This window comes from Polistes canadensis, unplaced genomic scaffold (assembly GCF_001313835.1).
Source record: "Polistes canadensis isolate GaletaPanama2010 unplaced genomic scaffold, ASM131383v1 scaffold_84, whole genome shotgun sequence".
Taxonomy (NCBI): domain Eukaryota; kingdom Metazoa; phylum Arthropoda; class Insecta; order Hymenoptera; family Vespidae; genus Polistes; species Polistes canadensis.
This window is the reverse complement of record NW_014569631.1, coordinates 5197-22404: the sequence shown is the minus strand read 5'-3', so window position 1 is coordinate 22404 and position 17208 is coordinate 5197. Positions and strand designations below refer to the sequence as shown.

At 33.3% G+C, this 17208-nt stretch overlaps 1 protein-coding gene across 5 annotated transcripts in view; it reads right to left on the bottom strand.

The window, feature by feature from the left end:
* The window catches only part of LOC106786826 (telomerase-binding protein EST1A), a 94861-nt gene extending 79168 nt beyond the window's left edge, over positions 1–15693 (bottom strand). Inside the window, exons 1-17 of one of the 5 annotated variants that reach the window (XM_014748627.1) lie at positions 15628–15693; positions 14406–14844; positions 13908–14151; positions 13556–13807; positions 13220–13464; positions 12931–13116; positions 12726–12849; positions 12469–12638; positions 12154–12375; positions 11660–12019; positions 11422–11589; positions 10808–11332; positions 10653–10731; positions 10383–10493; positions 10287–10298; positions 9407–9631; positions 9195–9256 (exon numbers count right to left, since the gene is read on the bottom strand). In XM_014748627.1, coding sequence (XP_014604113.1) covers positions 9195–9256; positions 9407–9631; positions 10287–10298; positions 10383–10493; positions 10653–10731; positions 10808–11332; positions 11422–11589; positions 11660–12019; positions 12154–12375; positions 12469–12638; positions 12726–12849; positions 12931–13116; positions 13220–13464; positions 13556–13807; positions 13908–14151; positions 14406–14844; positions 15628–15676 — 3473 coding nt within the window. In that variant the 5' untranslated portion in view covers positions 15677–15693. Of the gene's footprint in view, positions 1–9194; positions 9257–9406; positions 9632–10286; positions 10299–10382; positions 10494–10652; positions 10732–10807; positions 11333–11421; positions 11590–11659; positions 12020–12153; positions 12376–12468; positions 12639–12725; positions 12850–12930; positions 13117–13219; positions 13465–13555; positions 13808–13907; positions 14152–14405; positions 14845–15465 lie in introns of all 5 variants that reach the window. The other 4 variants (XM_014748628.1, XM_014748631.1, XM_014748632.1 and 1 more) reach the window with 4 other exon arrangements.
* Between the last annotated feature and the right edge of the window lie 1515 nt (positions 15694–17208).

Below are 17208 nucleotides of genomic sequence, written 5' to 3'. Positions count from 1 at the left end.
GTTTATTTTACCAAGCGAAGGACTTACTCGTTATATCTTCGTTTCATTTTATGAGAGAAAACGAAAACGTATTTCGATATGACCGAAGCGAACTGATATTCGCGCGAAGTAAACTCGGAAAGAATAAATAAAAAGAATTAAAAATATAAAAGCTTACCAACAAATTACATTCGTGGAAAACTAGACAAAAACTAATTGTAAAAGTTATCATTGATCAAGTATGGTCAACGAAATTTATCCTTTCATAATCTCGAAACTAAAGCTTTCAAGATACGAAGTTTGAAATAAAGACGCGTTCAATCCGATCGCATCAGTTCGTACTTTGGATACAAGATCCAGAATCATAAAGATAATCGAACTATTTCCAAAAAAACGTTTTAATATATCGAGCATAACCGATCGAAAAAAGATAACAGGTTGATATTTAAATTATGTATCCCAATAGTAATGATCAGCCAGTATCGCGTGTTGACGCAAATTGAAAAACATGTCTCCTCATACCCACTGCAGTCCGATTAAGTTTATGGCACTTTTATGATCACTAAAAAAGAGATTATGATACGACCAAAATAACTTAGGAGATCTTAATAAGGCTGCTCTTATGATAGCTCTACTATCGATTGAACCACGTGGACAAAAAGATAAATGAACGGTTCTCTTTTCAGCTTGAAGCACATATCGTTGCAATGATTCAAGATACCTTCGCATATAATACAAAAAAATAATTCATACGATAACGTACCAAGTTCTAATGTCCCCGTAAGCATGAAAAAATAGTGCCGCCAGTCTTTACGATACCGATCCTTCCAATTAGTCGATTGTGAATAAATTTGTTTCTTTTCATCTGATTTTTCTCTTTTCATCGGGATAAAAACACGTAAGACCGTTACAATGAAGAAAATCTCAAATAACCTAGCAAGGAAACGATAAATGATCACATCACTGAACGGCTCGCAATTAGAAACTCGAGACTATGATCATTAGGGAAGGTTTTTATCATTGTTTCGTCGACATCATTGCGATTACCGATGTTTTATTAAAAACATGAGCAACATCCCTAATCATTTTTCAACATTGTACCGAAACCTCTTATATTCGCGAGCAATTAGTTTAATATTATATAAAAAGAAAGGAACGAATAAGAAGGAGGTCCGATAGCACCCAGAGCTACGGAGATGAGAGAGTGTAGGAGAAGAAGGAGGTGAAACCAGTGGAAGGAGAAAGAGAATTGCACTTTAGGGCATAACGGCATACGGCCAGGATCCACGGTCGCCATGTCACGGAGTTGCAGCGGCCAGTTGTGTGCGCACACAATTGCATACACAAGAAAAAGAGAGATAGAGATAGAGATAGAAGTAGATATAGAGATAGGTATAGAGATAGAGATAAAGATAGAGGGAGGGAGAAAGATAGATATAAAGAGGACAGCCTGGCTCATGCATTTTCTTCAGCCAGTCACACCGCCAATGCGGACCATCGCATCAAGCAGCCCCCACGGCAGCCCCCGTAGTCCCATCGACACCGAGTAACTCTATGACTAACAAGTTTGCACTTTAGCGCATAACGGGGCATTCCGGCGTGTTCCATAGATCATGGTCCATGACCCACGGATTGCGTGGGCCGGGCACTATAACCATTCCTCGTCGATATAGCAACGGTGTGGCTGCGGTACCACGAGCATTAAGTTTCCAACTTCTTCGTTTGCTTCCTTCTTAGCCTTCTCTCTCTTCGTAGATACATCCCTCTACATTACTATTCAGGACAACGAAGAAGACTTCGTCACTTTTAATAGATGGATTGCAAATGCATTCACAAACTTCTACAAATTTTATTCATAATCTCTGTATACACAGATAATCGATGGAAATTAATAAAAGAAATTTTCAATATAAAAATTTCAACGTAATCGACGATCGATTTCTAAATACTATAAATCTTTCGAGTCTACTGTCTTTCCTTCTACTGCTATTTCATCGACCATTTCTCAATAAGAAACTGAGAACATCAGGAGGAGGCAAACATCGAACATCAGGAAATCACCTTAGCACGCTAAGGTCGTCGTGTAGCTAGAATCTCAGGGTCAGAATGCCAACGCTACCGCACAGTACCCCACACCAAGAGACCCCACCGAGAATAGCAATGTTTTACGCTGATTCAATTCTCGAATATACGTGTTAAAATGATATGGAGTTAGACAAATTTTCGGTTGGAATATAAAATGTGTCATAAAAAAATGTAGATTTGCAAATATTTTTTCTTATTTGAATTAAAATTTAAATAGCATTTGATAATATAAGCACCATTTTATACATTATCATCACTAGTTTTTCTCGAAGAAATTAAATATAACTATATACTTTATATGCATGAGTAAATGAAAATATTAAAAATTGTAATTAAATAAGTTTCATTACAAGTTAGTTCGTGTATGTGTATGTGTAAATCTCAAGATGAAACACGCAGGCCTTTAAAATCTAGAACTCGTTATCCAGGATCAGACACGATTTGTACTTGGTAGTTTTATTCAGGATCCAGGACCGCCTACCGTTTGAAAGGGTGAACGATAGAGGAAAAAAGAAGATCGGCAAAGTGGAGACCAGTAACACCGTATATATTTTTAGACCCAAAGAAGATTATTTTTCACGTCTGAAGACGCGTCGGGAAACAAGATAAAGGAGAAGATTCCTTATGATGATCTTTCCAAAAGAATATTCTAAAAAATATTCGTTCGGACGTCGACATTGAAAATATAACGAAAAGAACGACTGCCGCCGTCAGGATCAAGAGATGCCGAGAACGTGTAAGGATATAATACTAAAAAATGTGCTGTTGTGAGGGGACGAAGAATACCCTTTAAAATCATCTCATGGCTATAAATAACAACGTTGATGAGATCGCTAGCCAAGATTTATAATGTTTTCAACGTTTGATTTCTCTATCATCATGTATAATGATTTATATAGCACGATCGATTTAATAGAAGGGATCGTACATCATAGTCGACTAGAAGCTGAAAGATAATTCACGCTATTTTATCTAAATTACAAAATCTAGAAAACGTGCTGCCTATCCACTGGTAAACGTCACAATCACATAGTACAACCTCCTGTTTGCACAAGTTCCAACTATCAAACGAAAATTGTAAGCAAGACGACACGTTGCTAACGTTGTTATTAATATTATTACTTTTACTATAAATATCATTAATCGTAAGGCTTATATCCCGCGCTAACGATATCGGAGATAAGATCAAAACTCATTGAACGCTGCAGTTAAGAATGTTAATTTGTTTACGTCTTTGAAAATTAATCGCCATTATACCACAACATATTAGATAAATTTATATTACGAGCACACAGTGTTATATTTAATCGTTCAATAAATCGAAAGATTAAGATTTAAAAATGACTTATTCGTCTAATTAACTTTATACAAATATAATTTTAACGTCAATAGCTATTTATCACAACATTAACGAAATAAAGATGAATAAATATAGAAAGTACTCAAGAATAAAATATTTGATGGATAAGCTTGAACGTAGCTACGAGCAACGCAAGAATGCTTCGAGAGATGACTCGGGATTCAAGATCTTCAGTCTATCTCGGACAAAGTTATGAATACCGACATGTAGAAGAGATGTGCATGATGTACAATTATTTGCTCATTATCATAACTTAATTCGCATTTACAATGTTGACGTACCTCTATCTACTCAGCAAAGAGCGAAGAAAGTATGCCTGAAAAAGCAATAAATGTTCAACACCGATCTATGCTCGGATCAAAGTTAACGTTTAACGCGTTATTATCAAAGCAGAGAACGTCGTTCTAGCAGCATGATTTTACGATAAAGTATATAATATTCTTTTTTATCGTATCTTGTAAAAGAAAATGAGCGAGATTGAATGTTTGCTAAGAGTAATTTGCTTTCAGTACTCTTTTCAGCAAAAATTACTTTAAATTATAGAAATTTTTCAATCGAATTTTAACATTAATTTTATTAGAGAGATCCATGAGTATCCATATTCATTATATATTTGTCAAATCAAAATTTTGTGAAATCTTAACTACCAAAAATAAATTTATTTGGTTCATGAAATTTCTTTGAAAAAACAAAAACGCGTCTATTGCGAAAGAAGGATCTGTCTTTTCCTAATTCTTAATTAAGCAACTTTAAGAAACTTATAATCTTTACTTTTCACGCATAATTTTGGCTAATCATAAATCAATGAATGATTATAGTTCGGCTATACATTGTTCTTCCTTTATTTTGCTATCATCTTTCTTTTTATTATTATGGAAATTATAAATAAAAATATTCGATGTCAAAAAGCACTGCATCTTTCCTTCGTCAAAATTACAAAAAAAAATATTCCAAAAGTGTAACATTATCTCCTTTTCTCTTCTTTAGTTACACTTTCAACTACAATATTTAAATCGGAGTTTAACCATCAAACCACTCAACGTTCTTCGCCCTCGAAGTTGTTTTACTGACGATAAAGTAACATTATTAGTCGTGCATTGCCTCGTGATATTCACAGTAAATCGTGTGTAAACGTTTAGCAGAAAATCGTCGAAACGTCCTTCGTTTATATTAGCAAAGACAAACTCAATGGCAATGCTTTTCCTTTATGACCCAAAAAAAATAACAGAAATAGACTTGTGTTGTAGCATCTCTGGAAATCAAGTTTCTCCGGTATTCCGGTACTTTCGTTTTACGCTTAACATAAGATGTGATTGTTAATTAAGATCTCGGACGGACTGAAATAACTCGGGGTACGTTTACGAGAATAATTCCAAAGAAAGATTGTGTGTTCTTAGCAAGTTTACAGAGAAAACTTACTAATGCCCGAATTGTCCTCCTCCCTTCCCCAAAAAAAAAAGAGAGAGAAAAAAATAAACTTTTTGTTATTGTAAAGCGGTAATTATGATCTACTAAATAGTACAATTTAAGAATCGAACAAACAACAATAAATTGATCAATGTAAAATTAGTGTGACATGAATGAACTACCTATCTCTCAGTTTAAAGTTCGATGATTAAATGTACATTGTACATACAAGCCCTGTTAATGTTAACTATCAAAGTACGATGTAGTCCCATAATTGGTTGCATGTTAGTTCTAGGCGACACGTGTAACGTTCACGATAAAATCGGAAAGCAATGTATCAGAAATTTGTTCATTCTTTCTATCACCTGCAATGCTAATTATCACCGTAGAGACTACCGATGATCCGACGTTCCTGACATTGTCTTCATGAATCAAAAAATTTCGTATAGCTATGTTCTCAAGAAAAAGGAAATGGTAATAGAAAATCAGCTTGACAATCTAAATATACTTAATATAAGATGAAACTCTTCTACATAAAGGATCCCAAAAACTAAAAAATATTTCAACATGATAACTTAAGTAGATTCGAAAAAAAAATACAGATGAATCTGTATCAGCGTCGATATCAAATGTCAATAGGAAAGTCAGTTCGAAAGGTAAAGTAGTTCAATGAAGTCGATCAAAGTCCATCAAATGGTCAAGAGAAATCCAGATAGTCTTATAGGAAGATGCATACAACACGCGGTCGTTCGTTGAAGACGCTCGGGTTCTGATCCGAAGCTGCGGTATCTGAGGGTGTCCTTGAAACGGGCGGGGTCGTCACACGAGGGCCGCAGGTAAACGACCATCAGAAAGCTATGTGTGTTACCAGCCGAGGCCTTACGCTGTACCTTACACTCGTACTCTTCAACTTCCTGCGTCTGTATATGTAACGCACGCACACTGTCTCTATCCTTCGCTTCTTCACTTTTCCGTTCTTTTTACCATTTTATTTCCCTATTTTTTCTTCTCTTTTTTTCTCTCTTCGGTTCCTTTCGCTTTTTTTCGAATAGAGTGAATAAGAAAATTCAACTAGTACGTATTCGCGACAGCGAACAACGGATATGTTACGAAATAATTTCAACCATGTTATTTTCCTCCTTCCCAAGTATACGCATTTAATACAAGAAAATGTTCGAAATTTTTATTTCTTTTTTTTTAATAACTCAAATATAGACGTTCGTAAAAATGTTTAACTACAATAAAATGTTTTTGAACAATATATGAAAAAGATTTTTTGCCAAATGAATTTTGTTAAAACAATCGAGCAAAGAGATTCTAACTACAATGAAATACAATCTCGGAAAAGCTAGGTAACGCGTGAAGTTGTACCGAAGAGCATATAACTCAAGAGAATCGGACATTGGCCGACTGGTAATGAGCCAAATCTATTACGATAACAGCAGCAATAACAGCAGCAATAACAGCAGCAATAATAGCAGCAACGGATGGACACGGCAAAAGCAGGCGAAGTGAGAGCGAAAAGCATGCGATCGAGCGTCGAGAGCCACCCGCTTCTTCTTCCCACCTTTCCACTTGCACATACATATATGTTCTTTCTTCTCCTCTCTCTCTCTCTCTCTATCTCTATCTCTCTCTCTTTCTCGACCGCAAAGAAACCTGTAGGTAAGTCCATACGATGCACGTACAACGCGGTAACAACCGCCTAACCAATGGCACCAGTTCAGTAACAATTCCAATTATAGATCGTAAGTGTATTCTACGGGTCGCGGGAGCAAACCTCCTCCTCCTCCTTATCCTCCTCCTTATCCTCCTCCTTATCCTTCTCTCTTCTTCCTCTTTCTTCACTTCCTGATCGCAGAACCAATTATGTTGCGCGCGAGCGTGCGGAGCCCTCCGAGTAAATTGAAAACTTCGTCTACGTTCCTCCGCTTGTTCGTTCCAGTTGCTGATCATACCTTGAGTAAGGTTACTAACGAGAAAGAAAACGCCGCCCAGGATGTTACGCTGGAGCTGACCAACCCTTATTCTCTTACTAATGGAACCCTGAGATTCGGACAATCTCGCTAAGGAACGCTTTATTCCGTGTTTATTCAAAAATATATATCAAGCATAATTCGATATTATTAATATATAGATCAATACCGAAATATTGTAGATACGTCAAATGTACATGTTAAAATTACTGTTTAAACAAAGCATCAATACTTAAATATATATGCATCTCCACGAAAGAACAAGTGTCCGGTAACTTATTAATAATAAGTAATGTATATGTTACTCTGTGAAAGACCGAAATTGGAGAATATCAAGATTTACATGATCGCTTTGTGTATGTACGAAATATTAATGTATAAGAATAAACCCAAATATTTGGTCTTTCACCGACATATTTGGTATGTGTTGACAAGCAACCATGCGAATCTTGACATTCTCAAATTTCGGTCTTTCACGGTAACATATATAGACGATGTTTGCCAGTTAGTAGAAGATAATCGTTAATATATCTCGATACATCACGAAATATCGGCTATTCCAAGAGATAACGAGAACGAGTAAGATTCTCAAGTTTAGTATCCTTTAATATCGTATAAAACACGACGATACTCTTTAATTTATATGTTCATTCTATACTACTCGACGAATAAACTAAACATAATTTTGTCTATACCTAACCAATAGAATTCGCCTTAAATATAACTACCATCGAATAAAAGAGTTGAGAGTGTTTCACTTTGTAAATAATACAAAACGCTACCCTATTGACGAGAATGACGTCGCTCTATCTAAGGTAAAAAAAAGATATAGTCTTCGGATACAAGGTTAGACTACACGATTATCCGACAACCTTGGCAAAAACGTTTTTGCCGGGATAATCGAGTCCTGGCGCCAGAAGATCATCAATTAACACTTTCCTGACGAGTCCGCCGTTATTAACAATTTTCAGATGGTTGAATTGCGCTTGTGTATATATATATATATATATGTATGTAAGTACTTATATTCTTCGATTACCGATATAACGATGATTATCATTCTCGCTAGGACATGTCGACGATATTCCTCTCTTCGATACAAATTAATACGAACTGGTCGATTCGAAGCAATAGGCCAAAGAATCAACGAGATGTTTGTCCGTACGCGTATTCAAACGGTTTCCAATTTCACGCCGACAGAGAGAAACATCTTTATCAAAACGTCAAATGCATCTGAATGCTCGTCGATGAGATGACGGTTCAACCGATTGTAATGTCGGCAAGGTAGCCACTGGACAAAGGGTACCGAGTATAGCCTATTGCGAACGTCACATCCAGTAAACACGAGGAACAGTCAGAGAGAGAAAGAGAAAGAGAAAAGAGAGATGGAAGCAAGAAGCTGATTTTTCGATATTTTGTTATCCGATATGTCTCGAATGAAAAAAGGGAATAGAAAAGAACTAACTATACATTCTTTACGAGATGCAAATGTCGGGCAGTCGGGCAAGCGTTCAACCGCACCATCAAACCACCACCAAGGGGAAAGCTTACACGCCAGCCCTCCATCTTTGGCTTACACGATCACTACGACCCTTCAACCACAACTGAAACATACTCTTTGAACATAACTTGTCCAGTTACTGCTCCTAACTTGCTCATAAATATCATGAACTTGAAGAAAGCTTTCTATTAATCTAAATTGTCAATTTTACTAATACGATGATTAAAACAATGATGTTATTCTTATCTGACAAAAATTAAAAAATAATCTACCAGTTAACCCAAAATTTAAAAAAATAAAACATAATAAATTGACAAGTTAAATTTAATAATTTTAGTAAGATTAGATCGGTTCAACGAATAATGAAGTATATAATTGTACAGGAAAAACATTCTTATGCACATTTTCGAGCGCAAGGTCGTAATAAAAATTCAACACGTTACAAGATGAAGAGAAAGTAAATTTAAAAGACCAAAGTCAATGTTCAATAACTATAAGACGAAAATTTCTCCCAAGACGAATTTTACTAGAAATTCAACGAAAATTTTCTTCCATATTTCGTAGATTACATCCTATCAATTTTATCTCTTACCTACAATACTAATTTCTAGTTCTTTTGCATTAACAGTAAATATACCATGACTGGTTGTAAAATTTGTGGCAGAATTTCTTACAAGATATAGTGCTATTTGGTGAGTCAAGAATTCTTATTGCATAAATGGTATACTTCTTGCTATACATACTTTTGTGTTCAATTATTTTACTACATGTTTTTGAGAGAAACAATGCATGTACGTATACACACAAATAATAGATACTTTTAAAGTATCTTTTTCGTATTTAAATAAACAAAATATGACTTAAATGTACAGATGTTGGTACTTACCCTATTTTGGTGATCAACTTTCCGTGTACGTGAAGATAGGATGTGACAAAACGTTTATTCACCTGTTAATAGGATAAAAATTTTCACTATAGATTATTTCCTTTTAATTATAAAACTATAATAACTATATGTTATTAAATTCTAAAATTATTTAAATACCATATAAACAATATTACGTAAATATAATAATTTAATAAATTTGATTAATATACCTCAACACTCGTTAATTGTGCTAATTCTTCTAAATCACTTTGTGCCAATCTTGGATCTGTCGTACTAGCTGCAGTGGTTGTACGCCTAACTCTTCTACCACCTGGATGAAACCAGATTTCTCGTCGTAATCCTCCTCCAACGTTATTTGCTCCTTCTTTTTCTTTCATTCTGGCTCTTTCCTTCCATTCTCTTTCTTCCTTACGTTTACGTTCCGTAGATTCGTACTGTTAAAATTGCATGTGTCATAAGTACATACATTTTTATATCGTTACTAGTTTAAATTATAAATAATGCTATGCATCTTGTAATTGAGAGAGAGAGAGAGAGATAATTAATGAGAAGTAGTACCAAATGATTGTCCTTGATCTTGATAAGGATTCAAATTCTGATACAAGATCATATTCTCTCAACTACACTTTTAAAAGATACAAATATTTCAAAATTTCCTAATTGAAACTTAAACAGTCTTAATGTATATTATTTGTATCTTTTAATTAAATAATAGCTTCCTACGACTAGAAGAAGGATGCATGCCAATATGTTTTTTTCATACTGCAGCAGCAACTAAAAAAAGATACATGAACTGTTTTGTGAAAAAAGATGAAGAAAGTGCATTAGACCATTGCACCTCGAATCTACTACAAGTTTAATTACTCCAAATACTTTTGCGAATATACTTTTTATAACTGCATCATTTCTTTCTGAATAAATGATTATTCTACAAATGAAAGTTATATCGGTAGTGCATAGAAATATTCGCATAAAAACTGAAAAGTGTACAAAGAACAGAAATTATAGAATGAAAATATCTACTAAAGCTCTGGCCGTGGTAATGTATGATATCTAAAGGACTCACACCAAGTATCGAAATTTACTTACATAATGTAGATACTGGGAGCAAAACAAAATTAAAATGTTAACGTTAGTATCATAACAAAAAATTTTTAATATGTTTTAAATATCTTGTGACCATACCTTTTTTCTATTTTCATCAAAGAGTGCTAGCAAACTTTCCCTAGCTGAGTGAAAAGGATTGGATGCCATAAGAGATCGCATATAATAATATACTGCATCCAATTTTCGTTTCTGGAAAAAAATATGAAATCAGCTATGACTAAAGCTGTAGTTCTTTTTCTATTGGGTTGGCAACTAAGTGAGTGCGATTATTTTAATAATAATCTATTGACAAAATCCGCAATCACTTAGTTGCCAACCCAATACAATATGGTATAATGCTATACGTACAGCATAATGTGCCAATAAAGCAAGTTGATTATAAGGTCTTCCATTCTTTGGATTAATTTGTTGTGCTTTTGAATACCACCTTTAAATAAATAAATTCAAACAAAATTAAACATTCCTTTTGTATAATAAGTATTAAATAATATGTATATACATACTGTCTTGATTTCCCGTAATTTGTAGTTTCATTTGCTTGTTCTCTGTACCTTGCTAAATCACCCAGAAACAGGAATATTTTTTGTGCGCTCACTAAGGCTAGACCTAAGATTCCAAGACCTTTAGGTAACGTGGATGATGCGAGAAATGCTTGTACCTTGAAGTCATACGTATTTTCAAGTACTGTAATTAAATTTTCCAAATATGTAGTGCCCTCATCAATTATACTCAGCATCGTCTTTTTGTAATATTCTTTGCTTTCTGGACTATCTTTAGACATTCCTTTCCTCAACATTTCAATCATATTATAAAACAATATTTTCCAAAAATGTTGTTCAGCATTTTCAGCTTGACAGAACTTGATATCAGTCTTAAGCAATGTTAGCAAACTATCCTGAAGAAAGTGTCTAATATAGGACACCCTTTCCCAATTTGTTATGAAACCACCAGAACTTAGCATCCACTGTAATTCTAAGTCAGCTCTGCCTATATCCAGCAGAAGGCAAGGATTTTTTGCAGATCGGAAACTGTTAACCACATTAAAATATTATCATAAAAATATTAAAAACTATTTAAAGTAAAAATATATCCATTAGTGTTTACTCTAATAACTTACCTTTCTGAATATGGGTCGTACCAAGAAGGTTTCATATTGCCGAACTGATCTATCATAAGTGGTGAAGATATTCCGTCTAATGATGCTGCATGAAAATTATTATAAGGCGCTATGCCCGTATGAGATTGAAAAACAGGAATACTTGTTTGAGATGATGTTTGATTCTCTCTGGAAATAATTATAATGAATTTTTTAACAATCATTTAACTATAGAAACACGAAATTATAATGTAATTACCTCTGTGAGACAGCTCTACTACCAGGAGAAGTAACAACTATAGGCTTATTAGGATTATTCGGATCAAACAATGTTCGTTGCTGTTGAGACCCTTGTTGCCGAGAAACAGTATTGTTAGGTGGTGATTGATTGGTTTCTGGTAAAACTAAAACCCCTGGTGGTTGGGTATTGGTATACCCTGTAGGAGAAGCTTGGCGTATTGTTGGATTTGGATTTGGATTTGAATTTGTATTTGTATTTGATAAAGGAGTAGGGATAGTATGAGAAGATACTTTGGGAGTTTGTTTTCCCTCATCTGAATCGCATATTGACATTTTCCGTCCAGTTCTCCAATTTTCATCTAAATGTCGATCTGCTGGTCTAGATTAGACAGATTTAAAAAAAATGTTGCATATATTAACTGTATGCATATAAAATAATTAATTTGCGCATGCGTGAGTGCGTTCGTGCGCGTATGTGTGTAAAGAGAACATCATAAAGTAATTATCATTCACCTTGGTCTATGCAATTCTTCGTAATGTCGGCTGCTACTACGATAATTTCTGTCTTTACTAGATTCACGACTACGTTGAATTATACTGCGATGTCTTCTATGATCATATCTTTTGTAATTATGACTATTTTTTTGATTATTGTTATAACTGTCATTTTCTCTATTCTGTTCATTATTTTGACAATCACGACTATTCGCTCGTGTTTTATCTGAACTGCTGTTGCTTAAAAGAAAAAAATGTGAAATAGTAAAAAAGAGATCATTTACTAATGCACTAAGAGTCAAATAGTAAGTATGCATTAATATCTCTAATTACCAATCAACTGTAGATTTCTTATCGTGCCTTCTTCTTCCTCGTCTGTTGCCCTCTCTTTTTGATTGAAATCCAGATAAACTTACACTTTCGCGTAAACTTTGCATAGATGAACTACGGCTCAGATGTTGTGCTTCTAATTTCTCATTTAATTCAACCTCTTCACTCCAATCCTACAAGCAGAGATCAAAATAATTTCTATATAACATAAATTATTTAAACTAGATGGCTTTTTGTTTTTTGTTTAGCTAGATACTTACAAGAGTACGTTCTGATGACCTATCAGGTAATGGACTAAACGGTTCACTTTTTGATGGACTTAGCATTTGCTGACTACGATATTTTTCCATGGATTTGCGTTCATTAGAATTGTTTACTCTTTGTCTTTATAAATAAAAAGATTTATATTTAACCTGTGTCAAAATCTAAATTTACTTATTCTAATTGATTAGACTTGAATCTTACATATTATAAGTACGGTGCTGTGAAGGAATTGGAGATGATGCACTATGACGTTCTTCTGATGAAATCTGACTTCTATTTGAATTAGATAATGTAGACATTGATGGTGGCATCATTACACTATCAGCACGACTTAAACTTTCCATACTTGTGTACATAGTACTATTACTACCACGACGATCATACGACCTATTAATTATTATAATTCATACATATATACCGTTTTACATGAAAAAAAAATGTTACAAAATTATGTTGACATACTATCAGTATTTCATAAATAATAATTTACCGATTCGTATATTCCTGACTGGGAGTATGAGATCTGGAACTCGGAGCAGAGCATTGATCCGGAGTAACGGGTCTAAACGTATTGGTTGGACCTTCTATTTCTTCCGGTCTAAGTCTACCTCTACCCCTACTTCGTACAGGTACAGTATTAGACCAACTAGGTTGAGGAGGTAATGGACCAGAAGTTGGCAAGTTTTGCATAGTTTGAGAATGTTGAATTTCAGGTGGATAATAAACTGATGATCCCTATTATGGTATGTCATAAAATATTAAGTAATATTAATAATTAAAAACATTTATCTAGAGATGAAAATATTAAGTTTATTTGATACATTACAGTAGTGCCATTCCAAGACTCTTCGACTGTAGAACCAAGAGAAGTATTAGGCAGTGCTAAACCGTTGTCAATCAAATATTTCTTTTGGAAACGTGGTGGTAGATACTCTAGCTTATTAGTAACACATTTTTTGCCTGAAGGTGGTTTACCCTGAAACTTGTCAGGATATCCAGCGGGTTCTACACTACGTGTATCTCGAGTACGAGAATAATCACTTGGGTTGTTTGGTGTTACAAAAAGTGGTTCTGAACCCTAATCATAACAAATATATAGACTACAATTAAGTAAAATCTAATATGGTAATTCTAAGTAGCTACAATAAAACGAGTATGCAAATTATATATTTCCTAACCTGTCTAACTTCTCTGAGATTATCTCTTCTGTTACCATAATTTTTAGCAGATAATGGAGACTCCGATCTCCAACTCTCTTCATTTTCATTGGTATGGTTCCTGCGGTTACCCAAAAATCGTTTATTGTGTTCATCTCTTCCACTACGACCATCTGAACGATTACGATGTTTATGAACTTTAAAACTACGATTGGAATGAGAATCACGATCTTCACTTTCTTCTCTTTCATGATCACGATCAAACCTAATAAACCCAAAAAAATTTAGCACAATGTAAAAAAGACAATGTCGCTTTTCTAAAGCAATAAGAAAAACCTCACGCCTAGAATTATACCTAAATTTATATTGTTTGATTCATGTTCTGTTTTATGTATAAATTATAAATGTTGGTATATAGATACCAAAACCAACGCAATCTTTTTCTATGTACTTATAAATTTAATTAATTACCCTTTCCTAAACAAGCGTTAACTTTATACTGATAATAATTAAGATCACCTATTCGCTACATCCTGTTCTGCCAATGCTTCCTTCACTTTCTTAGGTACGTACAATTGCTGTTCTGGCTTCCTGTTTTTCCTTCTTGGATCTCCACCATAGTTACTTTTAAAACCTTCCTGCACTTGATCACTGTTATCATTTTTAAAATTAATATGCATATCATTCAATTTCTCATTTAGATTTTCTGCATGAGGAGGTGATGGACTGTGGTGCAGCTGACTGCATCTATTAGACTGCGATTGCTTTAAACGATGTTGGACGGATGTTGACTTTGCTTTTACTTGTGAATTATTTTCATGATCAAAGTCATCAGCAAATTTCTCCGATTTTCGAAGTGGACCACTCCCTGGTCTGTACAAAGCTTGCGGTGCTCTATTGCATCCACCACGCATTCCTACTGATTTTTCTTTTTCCAATTTAAAGCTTTGTATACTATCTGAAAGTATACAGTACATTACCAAGAAAGATTTGCTAAAATATTTACTAATGATTATAATCCTACTAGTAAGCAACCAATTTTTAACTGCACAATACAATTATAAAGTATTATTTCTTATAATTTAATATTATATATCTGTAATTAATTAAATATTTTATTAAATTTATGCAATAAATAGCGAAACTATTGACTGACACTGCTTATAAATTTACTTAGAAAGATTATTATAATCAAATATATTAGCTCTTAGTATAAACACATTCCGTTTAATATAGAAGATAAACTAGATTCTTTGTTATTGCATTATCACTTTTAAAAATCATAGGTCTTTTTACTAAATTTAACTACACATTTATGTACAAATGTTAAGATAAAAGAAAAAGTGTTTAAAAAACGATAACATAAAGATACGGAAAACGTATTATGGCCTGTTTACATTCTTGGCAGTAATTAAATATTAAAGTCTGAATATTGAAAAATTGTTACATAATTCACGTTAACTTAAAGCACTTATATAGCATTAGAGTATGTTTCATAAATAATTAAGAATATTAGCGCGTTTTAATCTAGCAGAAACAAATGTTTGTAAACTACTACATATTACAATGCTTTCTATACTTTTAGGTTAGCTTGTTTGGTTGAGGTTAGCTTTATGGGTTTATCCAACGGAAATTGCTGGAGACTTGCAGGCCCTATAACTATTTATTTATGAATTTGGCTCACAAAATCACCATAAAATTTTGACACAATCCCGTGAAAATGTTATTTCTCTTAAAGTACCTTGTGAAAATCCACCCCACTTTTTGCGTCCTTTGTCGCGGTTCGCCATATTGAAGTACAATCGAATCTAAATTTTTATGAAATCAACGACCGCCAGGTGAAGTTACAACCATTATTGAATAAGTATAAGATAGGCACACTTGACTAACTATCAACTAATAGAACTATTTTATCTAGTTATGAATATGATAAGAACAAACAACAAATATATTTCCTACTTACAATTAATTTATGTTATAAATTACAAAATAATACAAATTTAAGCAAAATTTAACTTTACAATCGATTGAAGCGATTTTATTAATCGGAATCAAATCCCAGTGTATTTATTAAAAATATGTTTAAAAATCAAAATCATTTTATGAAACTTTCAGTTATTTAATTAATGTATTAGTGGCAATATATTTCAAAAGCAACATTTAAACACATCTCAACAATAAGGATCTTGACCACCAAACTCGGCCGCTAGGTGGCAGCATTTTACTAACATCATTTAGCGCAAAATTTTAAATAATGTTTATAGAAAATTAGAAATAAAATTGATTTAAATAATTCTTTTTAGAATTATACATTTATAATATTAAAAATTTTTCAACACCGAGTTAAAAAAATCAATTGAGAATAAATTAAAAGGAATGTGAAGTGTTAAATCTTTTGAAAATAATATATGATAGAAAACAAATCTGAAAATAAAAACATTATTTTAGAACTACAAAGATGCAATGAATGCATCGTGTACAAATTCTCTTTTAAATCGCGATTGTTATTTGGCTGGAATTAAAAAAGTATTACAAATATATAAAAATTATTCAAAAACCGATACCTCTACACGTACATTAAAATTAATCCTATACTGAAACAAAAGAAAATAAAAATTAAATGTCAACAATGTTGGATTACTTCCTAGTATTTTTACAAATACAAAAGATATTAAAAAACATTATAAGGTAATTAGTTTCTATAGATGAAATGGACAGAAGGAATCAAAGAAAGGAGTGAGGGAATATGATATCAGGTGGGAAGTTAAAAGAAACTAATTACATTTATAATGTTTATGGTAAGCGGTCTTTGGCTAGATTTTACTTGCAATGGAATGTATAACATATAAAATATGTTAAACATTATACTGAAAGTAAAATACCATTGCCCAGGTCTAACCACGAGGAGGTAACCACTTCTGAAGACCCGGGATGTGCATCCTGAAGATGTCCCCATCCGAATGAAATTGAAACCAAAGAAAATGATCACCCCGAGAACGTTTTTTAATGAGCCCCACTCTTAGGCCCAACCCTAAGAGTTTAATTCGAAAAATCCTTACAATTAATTACTATCGAGAATGAAGAGGAAAGTCTGAAAACTGAATAAGAAAATGAAAACGAGGAGTGCATCTGAATAAAATTCAAGTTACATCCATGATTTTAGTGAAAATTAATACAGTTCAATATAATTTTAATAATTACACATACGAAGATTACAATTAATGAATATTTTATACATAATAATTTTGAATCTACATAAAAAAATGTAAAATAATATAAAATGTATGCAATTATGGGTTGTTCCATGGAACCTATGAACAAA